Source organism: Rousettus aegyptiacus, unplaced genomic scaffold, assembly GCF_014176215.1.
Source record: "Rousettus aegyptiacus isolate mRouAeg1 unplaced genomic scaffold, mRouAeg1.p scaffold_m13_p_6, whole genome shotgun sequence".
Lineage (NCBI taxonomy): Eukaryota > Metazoa > Chordata > Mammalia > Chiroptera > Pteropodidae > Rousettus > Rousettus aegyptiacus.
In genome coordinates this window covers 74,354,536-74,378,043 of record NW_023416309.1, presented here as the reverse complement: position 1 = coordinate 74,378,043, position 23,508 = coordinate 74,354,536, and the positions used below count along the sequence as shown (strand labels likewise).

The window sequence follows — 23,508 nt, the reverse complement described above, 5'->3', positions numbered from 1 at the left end:
AAAATACTGTTAAAAAAATGTCTTGGGATCCCCAAGTGTACTCAAGATACAAAAATTCCAGGTGAAAGATCAAAAAATCCAAATGAGTAACAAAAGGAGAGGCCTCCCAAGAAATGGAGAAAAGCAAATGGAATTTCTGAGGAAACAGTGAAACTGTACAAATGTCCAAATTTAGTGAGAGATAAAACTGGCAGATTGTTGTTGTGACTCCTGCCTGCCCATGACTCTAGAGGAGGTCCAAAATAGTGACTCTCACTTGTTCGCAGGGCAACTTTGGGGGAGGCCAGAAACTAGAGACAGACTTGTGAAATACCTGAGAAGACCTAATATGAGAAGGCAACATGGTTTCTAGAAGGAAAGGTGATATCTGATGTCTCAGAGTTATGAGATGGGTCTGGGCTTCAGTCAGGTTGACTTGGGTTAGAATTCTAGCTTTGCCTCTTAAGAACTGTATGACCTTGGGAAACTCATTCATCTATTTAAGTCTCAGTCTTCCTATCTGAAAAGTGGACAAAAAGAGGCCTACTTTACAGGGTTGTTTTAAGGATGATATGCTGGCATGTAGCACAGATAAGAGATTAGGAAGCATTTCTCTAAATAAAATCTAAAGTTCATCACATTTTAAAAGATTAATTTGGAAGTGAGAAATGGATTAAAATGGTAGATACATTTACATAAGACAGTCTTTAGGGAAAAACAATCCAACTGTACTTTAAATTAATGAGCTATCTTTCCCATCTTAACTCCCACAGCGCCATCTGTACCACTCGGCTTGCTCTGACCAGAGAATTTCCTATTCTATCATCTCCTTGCTTACACTTACTCTGCTTGACCACATTATAAACTGCTCAAGTAATCACTGTCACCAAACTATCCATTATAGTCCAGATCTTGGGTCACTGTCAACAGGTCCCTTTAGATCTGGCAGTCAAAGGCGCCAAAATACAGGTCGTCGGCCATCAGGGTGCAGAAACCAAGAGTAAACCTTGCTCAGAACTGTGGTTTGGCTGCAATTAGGATAATGTCTGCAGTTTTGGCTGCTTGCACCTCAAGACTGACGTCAGGAAGCTGCAGAGAAGCAGCTCAAATTTTCAAGTGGGTGGAAGTGTTTTCCCTAGAACAGGATGAAAACATGGGGATTCCAGAGTTTGACAAGGTAAAGGTAGAGCAGGGATACAACCTAACCTGCAAAACCTTTACTATCTTGCATTGCCATGGGCTTGTTCCTCCAAGCCAGAACATTATAAGCAGGCAGCATCCTTCTTGAAAACAGGCTTAAGACAAAATACTACTTGGAATACTGCACTCACCCTGCCCAAAGGCAGGAACAGAAACAGGATGAAAATAATCAATTAAGTACAGTCAGCTGGACCAACACATTTACTGGTGAACACATCCAAGATGGAACACAACCTGGGGAACTGGTGACCAGGGAGACTTTTCCAAGACTTAAGTGATTCCATGAGACAGAGCCTTTCTTTGCCCCCAACCCCCGACCCCTCTATTTTCTGTTAGGAACAGCCAGCTGGGTATTAGCAGACCCATATTTCCTCTACCTCCTTTCATCCCTCCCTCTTTGCTTTGTCCTGGACAGTGATAGCGGTGTTGGGGGCAGAGATGGAGACAATGAGTAAGCAAAAATGAAAGACAGGAAATAAAGAATGGTTATGCACTCTGAAGGAAGACCTGATGTTGAAAGTACAGAAAAACAAGATGGACATGTTCTCATATCCTGATCTGGGTGGTGACTGCATGGGTGCATACCTATGTATAAATAGAGATACTCACTAAAAAATCTGTGCATCTCACTTATATAATCTACACCTCCATTAGAAACCAAAACCAAACAACCACCAGCCACAAGCTCTCTGTATGCTATCCTTTATTGAAGGGTCCCACATCCTCATGGGACCCCAGCCAAACCAGAAACCAGACAGGTCCTCCAAATATAGCAGGAGGCCTGGAAAGGGAGGAGAATGACTTATGATCTTGCCACGCCTCCCTGGAAACAGAAACCACCACAGACAGACAGACAGGGGCTGGGGAGAACGCGCCTCCCTCCAGGTTCTCTCCCCTTTGCCCCCATTTGAAAAGAAAGTCAAACACTGGCTACACAGCAACCCAGCCCCCACCCCACCCATAGCAGCGTTTGTGGGACCACCCCTCTGCAAGGAACAGCCCCGAGGCAGCTTCCCATTGCTTTCTTCACTTTGGTTTGCTCCTGGCAACTCCGTGCCCTCTTCCTTCCTTCAGCCTCCGGCCCATCACCCCCATGTCACCTAGCACATACTCGGACCTTCTATGTTATCTCTAGGGCCCCCCTGCCCCAGGGCTTCTGGGGAAGCAGCATGTCGGCATCTTCTCTCCTCCCAGCAAGGAGCCCTGCCAGGCCCTCTCTACCCAGGATGTGAGACTCACACGGTTGCTCCACTCTCCTTGAGATCAGGGGCTGAGCGCTGCCGCCTCATTCGTGGGGGAGTAGTGTATGGGGGATAGCGGGGCCCTGGGGGCCGCTGGGCTGGGTATGGCTGGGGTTGCTGGGGATAATAATTGTGCTTTTTAGGCTGGAAGTGCTGGGGTTCAGGCTGCACTGAACTCCCACCCCGGGAACGGCCTCCTCCATCTAGGGAGTTCCTGCGGGGACGGTGGGACCTTCGGGGACTTGGGGGTCTGCGGACAGGGGAGACCAGTGGGGGAGTAACCTCTTCAGGGGGTTGGGGTGGAGCTGGGGCTTCCCCACCCCCCATCCCTGGCCAGGATTCCCGGTGCTGGGGGTTGCTCTTGAAGGGGAAGCGCAGTTTGCAGTCGTGAGGGGGCACGAAGCGGGCTGGGGGCCTGCGGAGACCCCCACCCCGGCCCCCAGATCCCTGCAGTCCCTGCAGCCGCAACTGTTCCTGCTTGAGCCAGCGAAGGCGGCCACGACGGAAAGCAGGGTCCTCCTCCATCAACCGAGACACCCGCTCCCAGCTTGACAGGGGTGGTGAGGAGGGCCGGGCTGAGGGCACACGGTCGCTGGGGGCTTCCTCCTCTACTGCCTCTGACCCTGGAGGCATGACCCAGGCCTCACCAACTTCTTCACTTTCATCTTCATGATCCTGGGTGGGAGAGGGAGTGAGAAAAAGAGAAGGGATGTGAGGAAAGCTGAGTCCTGAGCATGGCAGATCTGGGAGAAGCTAGAAGGCCCTAGAGGAGCAGGATGTCAAGGGGTCCCTGAAGTGGTTCCAAATTCAGGGAGCTAGAAGAACAGGGGTTTAGGAGCACAGGCCTGGGAGTCAGGTGGTCTGAGCTCAGTCCTGGTCTGCCACTTCACAGCTGTGTGGCCTGGATCTTTGGCTTATAACCTTTCTGCCTCAGACTCCTCATGTGTAAGATGATGTTAATAAGAGTAGCTACTGCATAGGATTGTTCTAAAAATTAAATGAGTTAGACATGTAAAATGTTTATAGTGCCTGGTACATAGTAGGCACTCAGCAAATATTGCTGAATAAATGGTGTGCCCCGGGGATACAGCCGTCAACAAAAAGGGAAGAAAAATACCTGCCATCATTTTAGTGGAGTGAGACAGTTGATAAATTAGTTAAAAAAAAAAAAATACGTAGTATGGTATATATATCATACTTCAACAGAAAATTAAACTTAAGTGTATACAGTTAAATACCTAGTATGTATTATTTATTTTACATATAAATATATAAATTACATAACATGCTTTAAATAAATTATATATATTCAGATAGAGAAAAAAAGAACAAGGAAGAGGAACTGGAGGCCAGGTGGGGTGGCTGCAATGAATGGCCAGGAAGGGACTCACTGAGAAGTTATCCTTGTAGGAAATACCTGAAGGAGGTGAGACTATCAGAGGAAAAGGCATTCTAGGAAGAGGGGACAGGAGGTGCAAAGGCCTTAAGGCAGGAGTGTGCTCAGCAAGTTCAAGGAATAGCAAGGAAGCCAGAAGGGCATGCGTAGAGAGAGCGAGGGGAGAGGCGCGGGAGCTGCATTTGGAGAAGCCTTCAACAACCGTGAGCTGTTGTGATGGACGGCCTGTCGACCCCCATGAGAAGGCAAGCTGGAACACAGCAAAAATTCTGTTGGATAGCCCCAGTAGCTAACACAATGCCTGGTACATAGTAGGCATGCAAATATTTGTTAAGTGAATACATGCAAAACAAGGATTGGTGGTTAACATTGCCACTGACAGGGCTATTGTGATGATTAAACAAGATGACACAGGAAAAGTGCGCAGGACAGTGGCTACCACAGAATAAATGGTCACTGACAGGGAGGGGTACCTAATATACACATATGTGAACACTCATCAAGCGATAACTTAAGAATTGTGCACTTTGTATCAGTGGTTCTCTAACTTTATTGTACCTCAGGAACACCTGGTTATTTATCATAAATGCGGATTCATCCCCAAAGATGCTGATTCAGCAGGTGTGGGTGGAACCCAAGAATTTACATTTTCAGTTAGTGCCCTATACTGATGAAAGCTGATACGTGTCAATAAAATTTTTGAAAGCAAGAGAGAGAAGGAGGTTGGACTCTGTGGTGAAAGGTTCAGATTCCGGAAAAGAAGAACCGAGGAAGAAAGAAGAGCACGGAGAAAGTCGGGCCAGGGCCTTCCCTACCTGGGCCAGGGGGATGACCCTCTCCATGCGGAGCATGCGGTCCCTCAGGGCCTGCAGCTCGCGGTCCTTGCTGCTGTTCTGCAGCTTCACCTCCTGTAGAATCCCCGTCAGCTTGTCGATGTGAGCCCGGAGGTCCTCCACCTCTGCCCCACGGGCTCCCTCCTCACCACCGCCACCACCACCTCCGCTGCCTTCCTCCTCGCCCACTGTGTCCCAGACATCCCGGGCCACAGCCCTCCAGGCATCTCCAGGCCCCTCTGGCTTGCCATAGGTGCGACACAGCTCCCGCATCTTGAGGGCGGCCAGGGCTTCAATCTCGGCGCGTCCGTGGCGAAAGTCGGCCAGGGCCACCTCATAGCAGATCTCTTTCACTGCCTGCATCTTCAGGTCAGCCATGGTGGTCCAGCGGGGGTCTTTGCCCTGTAGCCGCCGACGCTGGGGTATCTGATACACCCTGCGCGGGGCCCTGCGCTTGCCACTGCTGGGCAGGCCACAGCGCTTGACGATGCTCTGGACCGTTGTGGGTGGCAGCTGCTCCCGCAAGGAGGAGATGAGCCTCCAACTCTCTTCACAAGAGCGTTTATCAGAGTCGTCCCCACTGTCAGAGTCTGCATACTGGGGCCAGAAAGAGAGCAAACAGGAAGAGGGCTAAGGACATCCCAAAGCCCTTATGTCCAAACAACACTGGAAATGCCCGTCAGAACCTTGAACCCTTGAATGGGCTGCTTAACTTCTGCTTTTCTATGTAATGAAAATGACAATGGCATCTCCCTCACAGGTACATTTTGAGGGTTAATGTACACAAAGTGTGGGAAACAGTGACTAGCACAGAGAAAGTGACCTATAAGTATAAGCTATAGCTATACCAAGTCTAGATTTCACTCATGTGTATTACTCCTCAGGATTAGGTTTGTGATGTAAAAGCCCAGGTGAAAAAACAGTCTTAAGTAACTAATAGTACAGGTGGTATTGGCTATGGAAAAATCATAAAGGTACCACAGGATCAACTGAACTCCAGGAAGCCCTTGTCCACTGGAGGGAACTCTAGTGCTCTGCACACACAGTGTCCCCTCCGCCATTCCGTCACATATCTCTCATCACTGTCTCCTCCTAAACGCCACCCCCACACCACATGCCCATGCACACCCCCACTCTGGTTCAGACAGCATAAACCAAAAGCAGAGTCAGGCGGCAGTGTTCCTGTGCCTGCCAGCCCATCTCCTGCCTCTGCGTGCCCCACTGCACCCTCTAGCCGACCCCTCACCAGTCGCTGCTGTTCCAGGAGAAGATCAGCCTCTTCCTTTTCTTTCCGGTACTGATTCTCCAGGTCCTGCAGCCTGGAAATGAGTAGGGAGGGAGGAAGAGTTCTGGAGCAACTTCTATGGAGTCTCTGGCAACAGGAGGATACTGGGGGCTGGGGGCCCAGCTGAGACAATCTAAAGGGCCCCAGGGCACATGCACCCTCTCCTGATACCTCTTCTCCATCTCCAGCTTGATGTCAATGCCTTGCTGCTCCAGCAGCTCCTTCTGGGCAAAGTTCCAGTCAACGGGCTCGGAGGGCGGTCCTGGGGGTGGGGGGACCCCTCGCTCCCGTTCCAGCCGTGCCTGCTCCGGGTGATTGAAACGGAAAACGTGGTTCTTGCCCATCACAATCCTATTCCCTAGAGATGGGAGGAGGGAAAAGTAGACTCAGTCCCGCATAGCAGCAAACTAATCCCCATGCCCAAGGTATATAGGGGTCTTGCCCACAAATCCCAGGGGCCCTGACACCATCTCTCTTATCACTCTAAATCTGAGGGCAGTCAAAGCCAGGTTCCCCAAGCTGACCCCAGGAACCACTCTGTCCCTGAGGAAGTTGAGAGAAGAAGAGGAAGCTGGCATCCTCTTCTTGTTTCCCTAGTACAGCAAGAGAAACCAAAACCTGACTGCTCTATCTTCACTTGCCAGTTCTTCATATCCCCATGCTTTTATCTATTGATTTCTGGGTGCTGCTCTAAGATTCACTCAGGAAGCTCTACTCTGGGACTTCCTACCCACAGCCATATTCAGCACTCTCATTCTATAATACTTTCTCTACCTGACTTCAGCACCAGTGGCTCAATCACAAGTTTCCCATTGACATAGGTCTCGGCTCCTTCACACGGTTCCAGGGTGACCACCACTGAAGGAGGGAGAGAGAAAAGCAAGCAATTAGACTCTGGAGGAAGGGGGGTTATGGTCAGATTCCCATCTTGCATTTCCCCATCAAAAAATACATGCACCCTCAGTTCCACCGCACCCCCAGTACCTGTCAGGGGTGCCATGGCCCCTCTGGTGGCAGGCAGCAAGGGAAAGGAAGAGCAGAAGGAGGATTAGAGCCCCAGCTAAAATTCCCAGGAGCCTCTGCAGGGGCTCTGTACTCACCCACCACCATCTTCCCCACAGCAGCTTAGAAAATCAGTAATTCTCAGGGGGCTTCGTATTTCATAGCCAACTGATCAGCAAGCCCTATCATTTCTGTCTTCCAGATGTCCATTCCTTCCTTTCCAACTAACGTTATCCCTGGCCTGGATTCCTCCAGCACACTCCTAGCCCACTTCTGTCTGATGCATCTTGCAAAATGCCACTTGACTAATCTTCTCAAACCATAGCCAACAGATCAATGTCTTCACAGGACAAGATAAAGTCAACACAACCCAAACACTAATTGAAGTGCTTCTCTGTACAAATCACCAAACTGCTGCTTGCTGAGAAACAAAAGATGCAGCAGGCGGCTTCCTGCCCTCGAAGAGCAGTGCCTCACTGTCAGAGGGAGCTCTCCTTCCAAAGATCCAGGTCCTGTGACTCCTTAGCTGAAGGACACTGTGCAAGTCACCCAACTTCTGTGAGCCGTAAAATGGAATAATAAAAGCTTTCTTTACAGAGTGGCTGAAAGCTCAAATAAAGTGATATGCAAAAGTGAGTTCTTATTTATATTAGAAGTAATAAAGAAGCCAGAGTGGATGGTAAGGTAAGGCAGAGATGGGACTACTGATACTTTGGGAGTACAAAGAAAGCAGAGAAAAACTCGGCTTAGGGGTAGAGGACTACAAATATTATTGCAAAGTGGTCATTTCTGAGCAGATACTTGAAGGAAGCCTCAAATTTCAAGGGGCAGGGACGATGGAGAAGAGAAAGAAGACAGAAGAACTGAGGCATCACTGTATATCCCAGAACAGAACAGAAGGTGGACGAGGAGACAACTGCATGGCTGGAATAAGGCTATGTCCACCCCGATTCCTCACCATGCCTCAAAATGCATTCATCCATTCCACAAATATACTGCACCTCTACCATCTGCCAAGTGCTATTATTTTAGGTCATGCAAATACAATAAAAATAAAACCCAAAATTCCTGTTCTTACAGAACTCACTTCTAACTGGTAAGATAGACAACAAACGAGTAAATCAGGAGTTAATCTGACGTTGGGGCCAGGAGAGGAGATAGATTTGCTCCAGCTGGACAGGGCAGCCTTCTCCATGTCCATGAACCCACAGCGATCAGTACAGAGGCAGCCCAGGGCAGAGCTCAAAACATAGTCTCAGAGCCTGCCGTGCTGTATTCAAACACAGTTCTGCCATCTTTTAGCTGTTGGTCTTAGGCAAATTCCCTAACCCCTAAGAACCTCAGTTCCCTCACCTGAGCTGCATGAGAAAAAGCAAAGGCACAAAGTAGATGGTCAGTAATAATTATTCTTCTAGGTTCACACCCACCTCATTTCTGCCTCTTTGGTCAAGCTTACATCTCCTGTAAGAAGAGACCCAAATGGACTGAACCTTTAGAGGTACAGACTCATAAGCTGCTTTTATTGTGATAAAATTATTTCATGCCTGCCTGTCACACTCCCAAACACAGTCTCAGCTCCTGTGGGTGGGCTCACTCTGTAGTTCTTGGATGATTTCAGTATCACCCCAGCCCATGGCTTGAGGTAACCACAGAACAGGAACTAGGCAATAATGCACTGGGCTGAACCAATTCAACAGTCAGCCTACAATGCCGGAAGCATTTGCTGCCACCGAGGACCTGTACCAGACCAGAATGAGAATGACTACATTTATCTGCTGACCCTGAACCAACTAAAGCCCAAAGTGCATGCCTTAAACCCGAGCAGCAAGCCACATGACAGCATCTTTTCTTATTTTTAAGAATGTGCCACCTTGCACACCCCATCCCTCTGTGCCCTCGAAAGCATCAGACTAGGCATTCCTTCCAGATTTGTAAGGCATAATACATGGACTCAAGTTGATGGAGAGCTCATATTTAACATCTCCTGCCACCCTGCCCAGCTCATCTCCCAGAGCTCAACTTTGCTTAGGCCTAATTGGACCCATACCACTCCATTTTTTTAAAACAACTGAACCATAACAAAATGGTGACCTCAAAACACACCCTGAACCACAGGAGTATTGTTTTGCTGTCAGGCTACTACCTTCACCCTTAGAGCTTGCAATCCCTAAAAATTTCTGCTGCTCTGGTCATACAAGGGCTAAAAGTCTCTGAAAGTTTGGGAACCACAGGGATGCTTGGGGCAATTAACTTCCAAAAACCATTGCAGTCATAGCTGGATAGATAAGCATGTTTTCCTGAGATAAATACAGACAGCCCATTGAAACAAATAGAACTTTTCATAAAAAATGAGCAGGGTACTATCTTAGGGTAAGAAATCAAGGAAGAGAGTGGGATCTCCTCATTGCTAAAATCTCACCCTCTGGCATACCAAGTGTTCTGTTTCTGCCCTGGGGACTGTCGCCACTCCCTGCCACTTGCAGCATTCTGCACTCTCAGGGTGGATGCAGATAGCTGGGCCCTTGATATTCCCCAACCGCTTACTATGAGCTCAAAGCCCCTGTGAGGGTGAGGACACATCTCTTACATGCGTGCAAACCCAGTGCCAAATTCAGTGTGTGGGGAAGAACATGAGACCTGTCGCTCTCTTTGTCTTGCCACTCTACAGAGTAGCTCACTCCCTCAGATATTACCTTCTCCGTCTGGCTGAGGGATGCTCCGGAACAGACAGTGTTGCTCCCGAATGAACTGCCCAGTCAGCTTGATGTCCACATCTACCTGGCCGACCCTGGGGAAGCAATGGCCGACATATTCTGAGCATGTGCCAGATATTTGTGAAGATCCTTCTGAACACAAGTTCATCCAGCTCAATGGGCCAAATGTAATTTACATTTCACAGATGAGGAAAGCTGAGGCTCAGAAAGGTAAAGTAACTTGCCCAAGATCACACAAATACAGTGGTGAAGCTGGGATTTGAGCCTAGATCTGTTCAACTCCAAAGCCCCTGTCCTTAGTCACTGTGTTAAAAGCAGAGGAGAAAAAGGAACCTAGAGTAGAATGGACACCCTCTGCGAGGGTCACCCACCCACCTGTAGGGCTGATCACCCTGAGGGTCCACTTCCTACCAAGGATAGCTGTAAATGCCTGTGGTGGGACAGGAAGAAGCACCCTCACCCCTTTAAATCCAGGAGGTGACCTCAGAGGCATCAAGACCCAGGGATACGTTAGCATTAGCCAGTGAAGCCATCTGCCATGTAAGCATTCAACAGCATGGGGCCCGGGATATGTTCCCCCCACCCCTGGGAAGGTTCCACCAAGCGAAGTCAAGGCACTGGTGCTAAGAGCTAAGAATGCTGTGGTCTAGGTTTCCAACCCACTCATCTGCCCCAGTAAATCAGGAGCGATCGCCACAAGCGCTGGGTCAGTTTGGTCCCAAGAGGCATCTGACCCAAACCACAGTGGTGGGTGAGGCAGGACGGCCGCTGAGCAACCAGGCTCAGCAATAACTCAGGAAGCCCGAGAGTGAGCAGGGCTGTGAAGTCTCTAGTGAGGTCACTGGGAAAAGGAGTCACCAATGTGGCCGTCCCTCTGCAACCACACCCCAAAAGGAGAGGCTGCCCCACAGGACCCTTAGTAAATGCTACCTGGTGACGCCATCTTTAATGTGGTAGAGTAGACATTCTGACATCAGGGGGTCTTCATTCAGGTTCACCAGGTGGGGTGTCTGTTGTGGGAAAGGAGGTGGTCACAGGAGAGATCATGAGAGCTAGCCAGAGGGTACCACAAAGAGGAAGGGAGAGAAGGAGTTTCAGCAGACATCCTCCAGGTAGGTTCCAGCACTGCAGGCTGCTCCCACTCCCATACTTTCCCATCCTCCTTATTCCCATCTATCCCAATCACTTTCAGAACCACCTGACCCGCCTTCTCTCCAGACACAAGGGGCCTATAAACTTGCCCTACCCACTGCCCCCTCCCAGGTCAGCAACTTTCCCAGGGCCCCATTTCTTCGGACATACCTCAATCCACCCATCTCCCTGACTAGAGACCTTAGAATCTACCTGCCCTCGCCTCTGCTTTCCCTGTATTCCCTCTGTCCCCAGGTCTCATCATTTCTTCCTTTAAAATGTATCTTGCCACTTCTGGAGAATAAAAGAGGGGACGGGGTTAGGGTAGGGGCTGGTACTTCCCACCTTTTATTCTAACTTCGATTTCTTGAATTACTTTCACAATTATAATTAAAAATTAGAAAGTGTCAGTTCAATTCAAAAGCACATAAAACAAATAGACTTGTTTCTCATAGCAGACTCCCCATTCTTCCCTGGCCACTGCCAGTCCATAGGCCTGCTTTACCACAGGCCAGGGTCACAGCAGCAGTCACCTGGTACTGTCCCTGTCAAGGTCTTCCTGACCGAATCTACTCACATAGCTGGCTAATTGTTATGCTGCTCCTCACTGATAACCCAGCTTATTCTCTCCCCCAAAACTACCTTTTCCTGACCACTATTTCTCTTGTGACACTCCCACCCTCCCCAGGCATGTAACTCTAGGCAGCATACAAGCCTTGTTCCCTCTACAACCCCATGCCACTGCTGCCAAGGCCAGGGAAGTCTTCCGCCCTACCATCTGCTACCTCGGCCCACCTTGCTGCTGGCCTTCCTAATTTCCTCCCATCTTCAGGGGTCTCCCATCTTCCTGCTTACACCACACCATGGCAGTGTCATGTTTCTCCTCTCAGAACTCTCCAGCTGGCACCTCACGCCTAGTTGACTTAAGCTTGCTTTTTACGCTAGTATGCCTGGTCCTCCTCCACGTCAGGGCCCCAGCCTGTCTATCCAAGCTCCTTTCCAAGGCCCCTCTCTGCCCTTCTGTGCTCCCACCCAGTGGACTTCTGAGCACTCACTCCAGAAGATGACCTCTTGCATCCCTGACCACCCTGTGAGCTGCTACCCATGTTCCCTTGCCTGGAGCCTCCTTTCCCAGCCCCATTCCTATCCCCACCTGTCAAAATCCTTCACTTCCCTCATGGTCTTTCTCAAATGCCACTTCCTCCACGAAGCTTTCCTAAGCCTTCCAACTGAACACAAGATCCCCTGCCCCCATTTTATGAGGTACTGGACAGGGCTGGAAATGACTCAAATCCAGATGCTGCTATCCAGTCATTAAGGAAATCAGAGTCAACTTGGGGAGATGGGACTTGGAACAGAACATTGTTACAAGTGGGAAGCTGATGCCTCATAGTAGTTGCTGATCTTTTCACACCCTCATTTAGCTCATTCGTTCATTCACTCATTTGTTCCCAGGAGTTGAGTGCCACCATATCCTGGGTGGGGCTCACATGCAAAGATGAATAAAGTGAGGAACTGTGGAAGCTCAGAAGGACCTCATAGAAAAGGCAGTATGGGAATTGGTCTTTGAAAATGAGGACGACGTGGACATGCAGAAGGAAGATCGTTCCAGGTGAAAAGGAGATGGACAACAGCACAGAGGCAGGAAAGCCCAGGGTGTAGGGAAAACAGCTTGTAGTCGGGCTCCATATTTCTTTGGGGGCTCCCTGAACAGTGATCCCAAGGCTTTGTCCATGACAGATACAATGTGTATCCATGGGTCTGCCCCTCCACCCAGGCACCCAATGATCACTGCTGCCACACTTCCTCTTCTCCTGAGGGATGTTCACATGCCTCCCAAAACTGCAGTGTCAAGAATGGCAAACACTGATGGGCTCTGGAAGCAGGAAGTGATCCATCCCTTGGGAGTGGGGACATGATTTAGGGCAGTGCTTCTCAAACTTTGTTCAGCCCTGGAATGCTTTGTTCAAATGAAACCTTACCTAGAAGCTTAATACGTCAAGCAGATAAGCAGAGAGCTGCTCACGCTGAGGCCAGGGATGGGAAACTCAGACTCTGGTCCTGCCCAACCCATCTCTCAGCCCCTATGAAGGAAGCTCCAAGCCAGGTTTGAAAATCACCTATTTAAGAAGTCCTTAGGCCGGGTAGTAGGGGTCCCAGAAGAAGGGGCTTTCCCTAAAGCTCTTGGCTCTCTCCAAGACAAACTGTAGCTTTCCCCGTAGGAACCAATTCCTGACCCCACTATTCCCAGGTTGGAGCCACTCCCACCAAATCCATTTCTCCATTTGTGAGGCCCCATTTCCCTCTTGAAACACACATGCATTGTAAACATGAAAATATGTTCATCCTTATCATCTTGAGAAAATGCAAAGGAAACTACCCAAAGACACCTTTTTAACCCATCAGACTGGCAAAGATCAGAAAGTTGAATAGGGTGAGGGAATTTGGGCTCTCTTGTATATTGCTCTTGGGAGTATAAAGTAGCATGGTTATAATCTTTGGAGGGCACTTCGATAAAACAGATCAAAATTTTACATGGCTACCATTTGACCTCAAATCTTCACTTCTAGGAATTTGTTCTACATATAACAGACCTATTTATAAGACTATATGTTGTAACATTATTTATAGTGTTAACGAATGGGAAACAACCTAAATGACTATCGGTAGGAAACTAAGTAAATTATCGAACATCTACAGCACAGAATATTCTGATACCATGAAAAAGAAGGAACAGAATTCCAATACATTGTTACATGAGAAGTATTTAGTAGGCAACCATTACTATTACAAAGAGGCGGGTGTGTGTGTGTGTGTACATGTGTGCACATATGGTTAACTATATATAACCCATGCATGTGTGTACATAGGCTACCTCCAAAAAAAAGAGACATCAAGAACTGAGAACAGGGCTTATCTCTGGGAGGGGAAGCTGACGGTGCAAAGGAAGGACAGTTCCACTCCACTATACGCACCTCCCAGCACTATGTGAAGGTTCTCTCTGGTGTTCATCACCTTTACGAGAATAATTACAAAATAAAACAAAACAACTTGCCCTCTTTTTGGTCCCTGGGCTTCAGGAAGTAGCATCCCTGTGCAGGGGGAGACCTCCAAAGAAAAAACGCCCACCCCATCACTTTCTTCACCACTTTCCGCCTCCAACCCTTTAACTGTGGTGGAAGCTCTTCAGGTACCAGGCACCCCAAGGTGACTGCAAGCCATAGTGAGAGCCATCTGTAGCCTCTCCCTGAGATACAGACCTCAGAAGGACCCATGGTACTCAGCCACAAACCAGGTCTTTCAGCTTGACCTGCCGCCCTCCATCACCCCCATAGCTCCCTCCCTTCCTCACTGTGACTTGGACCAAGCAAAACAAACCTCTCTCCTCTTTTCAGATCCCTGTTCAATAATCCCTGCTTGCTCTGTTTCCCAGATGGTCCTGACTTTAGGAAACCAGGAGAGGCCTCTTTCCAAAAATTTACCACCTCTTCCAAGCAGCCTCCATGACCCTGTCTTCCCTAATCACAGTGTATCTGACTTAGGGCCTAATCCTATTGTGCTTTGTAAGGTGGACCAGAAAGGCGTGGCTAGCTCTCCAGTGGGACTGGAAGTTCCTGATTCACTCAAACTAACCTCCACATCATCTCTTTATCACTATGCACTGCCAGTATGGCCATGCTGGCTGTCTACGGCCAGTGTCCTTTCTGATTAGTCTGTCCCTATGCTAAAGACTCTGAATATCATTCTTGCCATGCTTCCTTCCTCTCAGTAAAGATTTACCAAGCACCCACTACAGAACAGGCACATGACAGGTGTTGGTGTGTTCCACTCCCTGACACTTCCCCGTGTTTGCTTAATCTAATGTTGTCCCTGCTCCTCTCTACCTCCAAATTCCAATGGTGTGGCCCCCACAAGCAATTACCGTGGGGGCCACACCACCTTTCAGGCTCTACTTTCCAAACCATCTTCTCCAGGAAACCAGTTTCCATCTATCTCCAGACTACTAAAGCTACTATCTTTAAACTTCTCACTGCATTTAAATCAACATTCGGTCCTTACTCCTATATTCCCATCAGTTTTGCTTTCCCAAGTTATCTTTTTAATAATGTATTTTTTAGCTAACATTTTAATTAGGTACCACATGTATAGAGTATATAATTCAAATGACATAAAAGAGTATACGGTGAGTAAATATTTACTCCAACTAACCTCCAATCTCCTGGGTCAACTCCCTCTCTACTGGGGTAACCATTGTAACCAGTGTCTTACAAATCCAGACGTAAATTCTACATGTGAACTTACATACACATGCATGTGAGATTATATTTGTAAACACCTAGTAGCTCCTGAACTCCCCATAACAGCAGGGGCCCTGTCATCCTTCTGTGGTCCCTAGAGTCCCTGGACACAGTCACTTCCTGAACACTTGCCTCTCCAGCTGTCAGATGGAGGGAGAAAGAAGGCAAGGATGGCCAGACAACATAGAGAAGAGGTGGCAGAAGTGGGGACAGAGGTGATGGGGGGAACAATTCAGAGACCTCACAGGTAAGAGTTAGAACTTATCACCCTCCTGTCCCCAACTCTCTTTTCTAAGCATCCAGACTCCTAGGCCTCCTTGGGCCTCTTCACCCAACCACTCACTTACCTTCTTCGGAGAGAAGACACCCACAGTTCCCCCATCCTCCCGGACAGCCACCCCCATCTCAGCCAACAACGCTTCTCTGCAGGCCAAGAAGAAACAAATGTTAGTCTTATCATTGCTACCCATGAACTCTTGCCCTGCAGAGACTGACCTTCCCTCCCCACTCCCATGCCTTTCAGGGATCCAGCTGTCACTCCTGATCCTCACACCTCTCCATCCTCAGGGCTTCTGTCTTGCGTAGCTTCTCCTCCCAGGTCTCATTCAGCTCAGCTATGATCTTCTCTGTTTCCTGAAGGCACGAGATGGACAAGGATCAGGATAGTCTGAGACAAGCACCAACTGTGGGAGCCACACTGCTCCTGAGATTCCTTCTTCCTCTTCGATCCTGGTTTTGGAAAACTACACTCCCATCAGCCCCCAGGCCCCCAGGTCCCCAGGCTCCCAGTTCTGGCCAGCTCTAGCTTCCCACCTGCAGCCTCTCCATGGCCTCTTCAGGCCCAATCTGGGGCTCGGCGTTGGGGGAAAATGATGGTTCCAGTTCCCCATTGTGTGCGGGGGGAGATGAGGGTGAAACTGGGGCAGGAGGAGAAGACGTAGCTGGCAGAGCACCTCCGGGACTCCCTTCATCCACCTTCAGGCCTGGGAGGTCAAAGAAAGAGGCTAAGGAAAGATGGAGCTGATTGGAGACATAGAGAAGGTTTCGGAGAAACCAGTCTGTAAGGACTTTAGAAGACATCAAGCAGGAAGCCCTCCTACTGCAGCTTTAACAAATGGGCACTCAGTCTCTGATTGTTTCCCTTCCAGAGGTGGAGAGCTCATTACCGAATAAGGCAGCCAGTTCCTTCCATTGTTAGAGAGACTCGCATTCTCAGAAATGTTACATATGCCCATTGCTTCTAGTTCTGCCCTCTGGGACTGGAGCAGCTACACTGCTTTTTCTTTCACGAGCCTACTCGTCAAACGTGGGAACATAAACATCACATCTACTATATCTTTTTCTTCCCAAGAATTGACACCCTATTCCCTCCACTGTGCCCTTTAGCATCCTAACTATCCTCAAAGGGATGGACCCCAAGTCTGAACAGGGAGTACACACCTGACACATTCAATAGATTCTACATCTTCTAAAACAGACTCCATTTTGTATTAGTGAGGCTGAGCATTATGTTTTAGAAACCATTCCACTATTGACTGTTTTTAAGCTTACAGTCAACTAAACCCCTAACATTTCACGAGAATTTCTGTCGAGGCATAATAAATCCCTTCTCCATATCAGTATCCATTGTCAATGAGAATATGAAGGGCTTCATGGTCAGTGGTTCCTCTCTGGCTCCAGGACTGGACAAAGGCAGATGAGGAAGACTGAAACAGGCTGTCCCTACTCTGGAGCCCTACCTCCAAGAGCAGAGGCTGAGAGCCCCTGAGCCACCAGCAATTCCCGTAGCCGAGCCACTTCCTCCTGTAGCTCTCGGATCAGACGAGCATTAGGGTCTTCATTGATGATGGCATTGCAGCGGATCTGCTTAGTACGATCAGCATACCTGGGTGAGGAGGATCGTGATTGGTAAGGCCCAAACACAGATGATCCTGGTCTGCTGCCTATTTCTCTCTCTATCCCAGGTTTTAAAATATTGGAGTACAGCTAAGGATCAACCTTGTCTCATGAGCAGGGTCCTGAGCTACCAGCCTCTGAAGGCCCCTGGCACTTTTCATGTGCTGCCCCACCCTGCCAGAGCCCCACCTGAGGGTGCTAAGAGTCTCCTCGTAATTGATGTCCGCAGGGCTCAAAGCTGCAATCATCGCTGTGCGTGAGTTCCCACCTATGCATGGAGATGAGAAGAAAGCTTGAGTTAGGCTGGGTCTTAAGAAAAGTCAGATTGGGTCAGGGGGCATCAGGGCCCAGGTAGGGGTCTGCAAAGGTCATTTTCCAATATAGTGGGGGAAGCTAAAAGTTATGGAGCTAACCATGAAATCCAGTAGTCAGAGGGAGCAGGGGTGAGGTCAGGGGGTTATCAGATATCTGGGGGATAGTGAGAGATGAGTGGGAGGAGGACAAAGTCAGTAGTGGGTGTGGAGTCAGAGAGGAGTTATGGGTAGCCAGGTTGGTGAGGCTCTTGGCTTGGGAGGCAGGATGTAGCCTTGATTTCAGCATCAGGACATCTTCAAAGCATGTTCCTCAGGTCGGGGGAAAGTCAATGATACGACTGAGATTCTAGGGATGGTAAGGGGATTTGTCTGACTTATCGAGGTGGGTAGTGGGATGGTGGCAGGGTTGGCAAAGAGAAAGAAAAAGAGGGGAGCCCCTCACCCAAATTCTCCTTGAGCAGCCAGGTGAGCACAGAGTCCCTGTAAGGGATAAAATCCGACTTCCGCTTCTTTGATTGCTAGGGGATGGAAGCGGTAAGGGGTCAGGGTTGGCAACCCCATGTCCCCTTTCCCAGAGCCTCTTATCTTCCCACTACAAGGTCTTACCATATCCGCAAGGGCAGAGATCACTTTCCCTAGAGTAGTCAAGGACTTATTGATGTTGGCACCTTCCTGGAAAAGAATGAGGAATGTGGAGAATGAGGCTCTACTCTCCCTCTCCAATCCACTTCCCCTTCCTTCTCACCACAGCCAGAGTCTCAGGTTAGGGTTACAGACCACTGCACACAGCCCCCAGCACTGCCCCTTTCCATCCCTTCTAAGCCTCCTCACCTTCAGGCGCATGCCCCGGGCCCCTGAAGAGTCAGCCCGCTCACTCCCAGCAAGGTCCACCAAACTGATCTTACTAACCTGGGTCAGAAGAAAGAGGCAGGACGTGATTGGGGTCAGTGGGGTGGGGCAGATAAATCAGCAGAACAACCAGCAAGGGAATCGGGCAGTTATCAAGGGATGGAGAAAGCCAGGAAGAAAAGAGGGAAGAAGACAGGAGGAAATGGAATTTGTGAAGACAACAGAGAGGGGCTGGTTAGTCATCCACTGCTTCATTTATTTGTTTATAGATATTTACATGCCCACTGTGTACCACGACAAAGGACACAATGGGATCCAAGCCCTGCCTTTAGAAGTCTAGTAAGAAGGACATACAAACAAACAGATAGTTCCACTGATCTGAAAGGAAGAGAGAGGGCCATGGACCCCCACAAATGCACTCGAACCGAGTGTGGGCAGGGAGGAAGATACAAGGCCCTTTCATGACATCATTGTCTCTATTAACAGGTGTGTGTGGGGGGGTGTCCTACCTTCTCTGAGTCCAGCCCAGTGAGCTGGTCATGGCAGCGCTGTGTGAAGACAATAGTAAAGACGGCATGGGAACGGCTACTGGTCTCATTCATGTTGGTGGCAGCCACAGTCCTGGGGGAAAGGGAGTGGTCACTGGGTCATGCCTCTCACCTTCCTAATCCTGGCTCCCTTTCCCTCCACTCTGTTGGTCAGCCTCACCGCGCCTTATTTCCACAGTCCATAAGGTCAGCAATGTCTGCGTAGGAGGTCACAGCCAATTTCGACAGGTCCTGCACGTAGGGGCCCAGGATGGGGTGCTCCCGGACCCGCAAAGAGCCCCGACTCTTAGGGTTCAAGAGGTCTCGTACCCGCTCACAATAGATCTCCATATAGCTCACCTGAGTGGAAGAAGCAAAGAAGTAGTAACAAGCTAGAAAATACTGATGATGAAACTTACTCTACACTCCACTGCGTATGATACAAATGATTGCAGCTAATGTACTAGATGCCAGGCATAGTGCTAAGCACTTTACATATGAAAGCTCACTGATCCTTCCAACAACCCTAGGACAGGGATCCCATCATTATCATTTCACCAATGAACATACTCAACAGCTGAGAGATGAAATCATTTGCCCAAAGCTACAGTTCATAACTGGCAAAGTGGATCCCAAGCTGTCTGACTCTGGAAACTGTTCTTGATCTTAATCATTCTGCTCTACTCCTCCTTACCCAAGAACACTACACCTCTTCCCCATACCCCATATAGAGGTGAACTTACCTCCACAGAATAGGAAAGCTGAGAGCTCTGATTCTTACTAACACGAGAGAAGAGGTCCTCACAGAGCTAAAGGGGACACAGAGAAGCTGCTGTTCATAGTGTATCTGTGGTACCCAGCACCAAGGTAGGCCCTGTTCCTGTTGAACCTTAACCTCAGCCCTGAGAAAGGGGTCATTCCCATTTTACAGAAGAGACAGCAACCTCAGAGAGGTTCACACTTGCCCAGGGTCACATTCTAGTATTCGGTGAGCCAGGAAGCAAACCCAAGCGTCCCAACTCCAGAGTCTGTGTGCACTGCCACTACACTGCGCAGCTAGGAAGAATTATAGCCAACTCTCAGTTATTCACAACTGGTTTCTATAATTACCACCTTAGCTATAGTACACAAGCCTGGGGAAGTACACTCACAAGTGATTATGAGGCCAGGTAAGTAGTAAGTAGTAGAATCAATGTGCAAAGCCATAGAACCAAGGTTTAAAGCCAAGGATCTCTGATATCAAAGCTTTGGCTCTTCTCATTGAGCCTTATTGCTTCTCGTGAGGGCAAAGACTCTCTCCCCAAAGGGACCTGGATGTCTAGGTTGCAGCCAACCCCTATCCCACATCACCTTCCCTGTCACTAAGGGCCTCAGAGAGCCAGCTCTCTGCTCCACAATCCATAGACCCCTGGCCTAGAAGCAGCTAATGATGCCCCTGCCCTGCCAGGTCCCAGTGTGTACCTGGGGCACAATGCCTTGCTGCCCTGGCTCCTGTCGCCCCATCATAGTATAGGATTTTCCAGCCCCGGTCTGCCCATAGGCAAAAATGCACACGTTGTAGCCTTCAAAAGCATGGAGGAGCATTTCCTCTCCAATGTCCCGATACACCTGTTCCTGAGATGCAAACTGGGGGTCCTCAGCCTGGGTGAAAAGGGGGTAGAGAAAGACAACGGGAGCCCTAGATGACTTTGTCCTTAGTGTCTAGGTCCCAGGAGTCTTTCCCCCATTGTCGCTGATTACCCATAGGTCCTATGTGTCCTCCCAACCCCTCACAGTCCTCATCATCCCTGAGGGTCTTATCCAGTCTCCTGCTGGTACTTATTAGCCCACCCTGGTCCCAATAACAACCTAAAGGTCCTGCCCACCCCAGTTCCAACAAATCCCCTAGAGGTCCTATTTCCCAGCAGTGCCCCCTCCCAGGACCTAAATCCCCTATCCCTCGTTGCTTAGCTCTTTCCCAGCCCAACAACCTCACCGAAGTATGTGACCAGTAGGAGTAGTCGAAAGTGAAGCTTTTAGGGGCATCCTTGCTCTGTTTGGGATTGATGATGGCTGAGGGAGAAGGAGAGGTCAAAGGAAGGCAGGCCAAATTCAGGTACTCCCAACCTCTGCCCACTGCCAACAAGCCCCAAATTCAGGTACCAGACTCCTCTCCTCTGTCCTAGTTCATCTCTCCCTTTTAATACTCCCCACCCCCTCCTGCCACCAAAGCTAATTTTGGCTTCCTAGGATCCGCCCCCCACTGGGCTGCCTCCTTGGATTGGGCAATGGAAGGCTCCAGGCCAACATTTCCCCTCCCAGGGACTGGGAGCATAGAAAGGCCAGCCTACCCCAACCCCCGCCTTTACAGCTAGCACCTGCTCTGTGCCCGGCACAGCCCTCCTCCTGGTTCAGCCCAGCAAGACTGGCCTGTGTGGTGGACCTGGCCGGCCCTGCCTGTGCCCAGCCAGGCCCCTGGGACTCACTCACAGGTTGTGCTGCCCTGCATGCTGACCACACATTTGGCATCCTGGCTGGTCTCACGGGCGTTGAAGGGCCGAACCCTCACTGCCACTTTCACTGAGGCACCAGCCATGGCTCCAGATACTCCCACCCTCCTCAGCTGGAGGACAGAGACACGAGAGGTTAGAGCTGCTGGGGAGATCCAGACATTGCCTCCCAGCTTCCCCCAAGAAACAGTCTTTCCATCCCTCTTCCTCAGCTACCCAGCCCCTCAAGAGCCCAGTTCCTAGTTCCCTGCCCTTCCTCCCCAATGTCACTCTCCTCGGTGACTCCCAAAGGTGTTCCTGTTTCTCTCTCTCTCTCTAGCCATATCGCAGGGGACCTGACCTACTACCCCAGAGTTACCTGTCGTCCTGGCCCCAGACCAGGGGGGCTGTATCAGTTCTGGCTGCCACCGGCCCTCGTAGGGGGAGCCCCATCCTACACTTGGGGCCTGGCCACGCCAGCTGGGGCTGTGGGGGAAACCCTGGTTGTGGGGGAAGAGTGGTTAGGAAGCACCTGTGGCTCCAGAGGTGTGTCTGGGGTTCTGAGGTTGGAAGACAAGGGTGGGGGCAACGTTAAGAAAAGTAAGGATAGCTGTCTCTTTGGAGTGGCCATATGCAATGTGAATCCAAGGGCAGAGACAGTGATATTTTTATTCCTCATCACTCACAAGTGTACTTAACGTCAGATAGAGAATGGAAAGAGAGGCTGGACAGAGGGCAATTCAAAGAAAGAGACTCAGGAGTAGACGCACTGAGGGTGGTAAAAGAGGGGAGAGGAGGGGCAGGATATCACAGACACCAAGAAAAGGAGACACAAGAGAGGTCATGCTAGGAAGGAAATAATGGGAGTAAGGAGGGAGAGATTCATAGGCTAGCAAACACAGAAACAGATAGGGAGGAGAGCTCCTGGGCAAGAGCACAAACTGGGAGCCCAGAAGAAAAACAAGAGGAGAAAAAATCCCAAACATAAAACCTACCCAAAAATTCCCCCTCAGGGTCAGCCAGGGAGAAGTAGCAACTAGCTCCCACCTAGGGCCCACAACCTCCACAGGAGCAGGTATTGCCAATGGGCAAAGTCCAAGGGCTGGAGGTACAGCCCAGGACTTGGGATCCACAGGGCAGGGCCGGTAGCCCCAAACCCCTTGCCCAGCCCCCAGCACTTCCTCCTTAGAATCCAGGACAATGGGTAGGGGAGGGTGGGGTCATCCTGCATCCATCAACCCCAGGCCTCCTCTATTGCGGGAGCCAGAATACCTGTCTTTATGGGGAAGGGAGGGTAGCACTGGGGTCTGTCTGCCAGAAAAGGCAGAGAAGGGAAAGGAAGCAGGCAGGTTCCAATCCCAGCCTGCGGCTAGAGGTATGGCGTCCACTGCCCTGGGGAAGGTGCCAGGCTGGAGCCAAGGAATGTGGGTGATCAGGTGCCCACACCCTAGGAGAAGAGGCTGAGCAGCCCACACCCACAGACAGCAGGGTGGAGAGTTGTGAAGAGAGATCAGGGATGCTGGGCCCCCTTCTGTGGCCCCTGTCTTGCTGGGTCTCACCTCACCAGCTTTCCTGGCCAGGGCGGGGGAGTGAGAGGGCTGGTCTGTCCCTAGACAGGAAGGGAGTAGCTGAAATCAGAGGCTTTCTCAGGAAGCACAACCGTGACCCCCAGACCCTGACCAGGAGAGAGAGGGGACACTGGTGGGGACACGCAATGGTGATGCCGTAGCGGCTAATGGGCGGGGAATGGGGTGGCACAGCAAAGGTAAAGGACTAGAAAATACGTATAGGGGTCTACCGGTACAGCGTAAAGGAGCACTGGCGTAGAGGCAGGAATCGCACTTGGGGTGGGGCCGACCCACCCAAAAGGAGGCCTCGGGCCACCTGCACCTTGCCCGCCCAGCAGTTCTCACACAGGCCCGCGACCCGGCCTTTCAGGGAGGCCATGCGGACCCTGTCCTCCTATCCAGCCAATCGACGGCCGCCCGGGGCCTGGCACCTCTCTGCGCCTCAGCGGGACAAACAGCACATGATTCTGGCTCTCGCGGCCAGCCGGCCCCCGCCGGGTCGTGCAAACCTGGACCCCGGCTCCCCGCCCCCCAGTGGGGCACATTCCTCCGCGGGCGTCCCCTCCCTCACCTCCCTCTTCCCCAGCTCTCACCTCGTCGCAGCAGGGCTCCCGGAGTAGCTCTGAAGAGTGCAAAGGGACAAACTTTCCGGGAAGCGTGAGACGGGAGCAAGGGAGATCGGGGGCCCGTTCGGGGCTGCCCCCGCCCCTCGCCGGGTCCCCGGGCGGCGGGCGGCAGACTCGCGCCCCGGGGGCGGCAGCAGTAGCGGCGCCAGCGGCCGGCGCCCGCCCGGGCAGCGCGAGCTGG

The 23,508-nt window shown here is 50.4% G+C and overlaps 1 protein-coding gene across 4 annotated transcripts; it reads right to left on the bottom strand.

Moving 5' to 3' along the window:
* Window positions 1–1,864: 1,864 nt before the first annotated feature.
* Window positions 1,865–23,506, bottom strand: KIF1C (kinesin family member 1C). 4 transcript variants are annotated; one of them, XM_016141982.2, is made up of 24 exons: window positions 23,295–23,477; window positions 22,693–22,742; window positions 21,513–21,633; window positions 21,135–21,267; window positions 20,641–20,717; window positions 20,127–20,306; window positions 19,409–19,474; window positions 18,847–19,025; window positions 18,648–18,759; window positions 18,121–18,198; window positions 17,896–17,961; window positions 17,732–17,807; window positions 17,165–17,243; window positions 16,819–16,964; window positions 15,893–16,062; window positions 15,633–15,712; window positions 15,427–15,502; window positions 10,581–10,660; window positions 9,630–9,724; window positions 6,709–6,792; window positions 6,106–6,292; window positions 5,896–5,968; window positions 4,632–5,246; window positions 1,866–3,095 (listed from the first exon to the last, which is right to left on the bottom strand). In XM_016141982.2, the coding sequence occupies exons 4-24, from the start codon at window positions 21,238–21,240 to the stop codon at window positions 2,415–2,417; spliced, it is 3,306 nt and encodes a 1,101-aa protein (XP_015997468.1). In that variant the 5' UTR covers window positions 21,241–21,267; window positions 21,513–21,633; window positions 22,693–22,742; window positions 23,295–23,477; the 3' UTR covers window positions 1,866–2,414. The 4 variants fall into 4 exon arrangements, with proteins under 4 accessions (XP_015997466.1, XP_036078706.1, XP_015997468.1 ...); XM_016141980.2 differs by lacking the exon at window positions 22,693–22,742 and having other exon boundaries at window positions 1,865–3,095; window positions 23,295–23,506; XM_036222813.1 differs by lacking the exons at window positions 20,127–20,306; window positions 22,693–22,742 and having other exon boundaries at window positions 1,865–3,095; window positions 23,295–23,478.
* Between the last annotated feature and the right edge of the window lie 2 nt (window positions 23,507–23,508).

Excerpts from the sequence above, each read along its gene's own strand:
- KIF1C (XM_016141980.2), bottom strand. The coding sequence starts at position 21,240 with ATGGCTGGTGCCTCAGTGAAAGTGGCAGTGAGGGTTCGGCCCTTCAAC. Across the intron at positions 6,793-9,629 it reads CCCTCAGCCAGACGGAGAAG|TGGTGGTCACCCTGGAACCG; the intron begins GTAATATCTGAG and ends TCCCTCCTTCAG. Across the intron at positions 5,969-6,105 it reads AAGCTGGAGATGGAGAAGAG|GCTGCAGGACCTGGAGAATC; the intron begins GTATCAGGAGAG and ends ACTCATTTCCAG.